Source organism: Triticum dicoccoides, chromosome 2A (genome assembly GCF_002162155.2).
Source record: "Triticum dicoccoides isolate Atlit2015 ecotype Zavitan chromosome 2A, WEW_v2.0, whole genome shotgun sequence".
Classification (NCBI taxonomy): domain Eukaryota; kingdom Viridiplantae; phylum Streptophyta; class Magnoliopsida; order Poales; family Poaceae; genus Triticum; species Triticum dicoccoides.
This window is the reverse complement of record NC_041382.1, coordinates 56,636,297-56,638,574: the sequence shown is the minus strand read 5'-3', so window position 1 is coordinate 56,638,574 and position 2,278 is coordinate 56,636,297. Positions and strand designations below refer to the sequence as shown.

The 2,278-nt window shown below is 59.6% G+C and overlaps 1 protein-coding gene across 1 annotated transcript; it reads right to left on the bottom strand.

Moving 5' to 3' along the window:
- Positions 1 to 416: 416 nt before the first annotated feature.
- LOC119353188 (nicotianamine synthase 9-like) lies at positions 417 to 2,065 on the bottom strand. Its single transcript, XM_037619777.1, has one exon. The coding sequence runs from the start codon at positions 1,910 to 1,912 to the stop codon at positions 890 to 892; it is 1,023 nt and encodes a 340-aa protein (XP_037475674.1). The 5' UTR covers positions 1,913 to 2,065; the 3' UTR covers positions 417 to 889.
- Positions 2,066 to 2,278: the final 213 nt, after the last annotated feature.

Sequence of the window (2,278 nt, the reverse complement as noted above, 5' to 3'; positions counted from 1 at the left end):
CATTGCTCCTCTTTGTCATTGGGCTGTTCGTTTTTTGGGCCAATTGGACCCTAAATGGTCTACTTGGAGCAACAAGGATCTAATGGCCCAAAAGCGGCCTTTTTGTTCTGCAGGTGAAAACAGAAACTGGACACCGAGCAGCCTGGTAGATCACACAAGTAGCAAAAAAAAGCAAGTTCCATTCATTAAAATGGCTGGCACACAAATCGAGCAGCACGGTCGTTTCGGCACCAGAGAAAAAAAATCCCGCACTCCAATCATTTGGCAACCGCTGCTGGCAGTTGACCGTACTATATGAGCTTGCACTTTGCCAGCACCCATATATATTTGCTGATTAACTGCAACGATCGGGTAAATCGGAGGGCAAATCGAGATGATTATTTTCTTAAAAAAGAAGAAGAAATGAAGACAAGTCGTTGAAACAAGGGAATCAATTAGGAAAGCATCGGTACGGTGTTACACTGCTTCTTGGTGATGATGGATCACTTGAGTCATATAGAGTGTCAAAAACACTTATTACAACAACAGCTAGCAGGCAGGCAACTCGACTCGACTCGATCTCACCACACCACAACACGACACATATCATCCTCCTCCTCTATGTTAAACCCGGAGGCATGCAGCAGCTGTCAGACGATTGCTAAAACAAACACGGCACGATTACGGTAGAAAATAAATAATCCAGCCAGCCATACGCAGGCAAGGATTAATAATTGTGGTAAATAAGTAGCCACGTCCATCCATCCATGCATGAGGACAAACCAATTATTACCATGCATGTATGTATCGGTCGGTGATTAATCGGGCAAATATTAATCGGTGGGTGAGTTCATGCATCACCGTGCTCTGGGCGATGACGGTGACGGTGTCTGCCGGAGTGCCGGCCGGCCTACGCCTCCATCTCCTCCATGGCCATCTCCTTCATCTTCTGGTGCGCCCTCGTCCCCAGCTCGCAGGCGCAGCCCAGGCACGGTCTGCTCACCGCCACCGCGCACTGGGCCGGCATGCCGCCGTTGTTCACCGGCACGTCGCCGTCGGCGGCGACGGCTGCTGGCGCCGCCGCCTTGCGCGCGATGATGACGGAGTTGATCACCTCGTCCTCCGGGTGGTGCACGGTGAGCACCTCGAACCCGCCTCGCCGGATCTCCTCGGGGTCCACCACCGGGTACAGGAACCCGCGCGCGCCGTGCGCGCTCCGCACCACGAGCGCCGCGCCGGGGGCCATGTGCCTCCCGAGGTGCTCCACCAGGCGCGCCTTCTCCTCGGCCGCCATGCCCACCAGCGCCGCCAGGAACACCACGTCGTAGCCCGCCAGCTCGGTCGTCACGTCGGCCACGTCTGCCGTGCGGAACGCCATGCGCGCGCCGGCGTCGGCGTCGTTGCGGACCAGCCGGCTGGCGCGCTCGTTGGCCTCGCCGGAGATGTCGTAGTTGTCGAAGGAGGCGTCGGGGAGGTGGCGCGCGGCGAGCACGAGGGAGCTGAGCGGCAGCGGGCCGGAGCCGAGGAAGGCGACGCGGGCCGGGGCCGGGCCCGGGACGTGGCGGGCGAGGAGGCCGTGCTCCAGCTGGCTGAGCTTGATGTAGTTGTTGAAGTAGGGGAAGAGGGTGAGGTGGTCGAGCGGGTTGTCGTGCGCGGCGAGGAGGTCGGAGTAGTGCGCCTCCAGGTGGCCCTCGGCGTCGGCGCAGAGGCGGATGAGGCGGGCGCGCATCTCCTGCGCCTCCGGGCCCAGCGCGTCGACGTCGACGGTGCTCGCCGGGATGCAGGACGTCACCAGCTCGGTGAAGAGCGCGTTCACCGCCGGCGAGGGGCTCAGCGAGGGCAGCTCGCCGATGGCCGCGGCGAGGCCGGTGATCTTCTTCACCAGGGCCTCCTCCTCCATCACCTTCTTGTTGCAGCAGCCCTCCACGCCCATGATCTGCCGATCAGCTGCTAATCGACCCTCGCTCTGTGCTGATCTAAGTTCTCCGAGCACGAGATGCAGAGGGCACTAGCTAGCTGGGGGGCTGTGAGAGTGAGTGATGGAGGCGAGGGGCACGATCTGCTGTGGAGTGAGCGATGGGTGTTTATATAGCACACGGAGGAGTCGAGAGCGTGCTGGGGCCCGCGTGGCAGTGGCTAGGGGCGCGTGTTGCTCGGCTGATGATGAGCGGCCGTGGGGCCCCACAGCTGCTTCATCCAGAGCCGTTGGTTCTGCGGGTAACGGTTGTGTATTTATGTACTTCCCAGCTGATTATTTGGTACACATCAACGTTTTCTGGCTGCTCTGACCAACAACCAC

Coding starts and splice junctions, on each gene's coding strand:
- LOC119353188 (XM_037619777.1), bottom strand. CDS start 1,912: ATGGGCGTGGAGGGCTGCTGCAACAAGAAGGTGATGGAGGAGGAGGCC.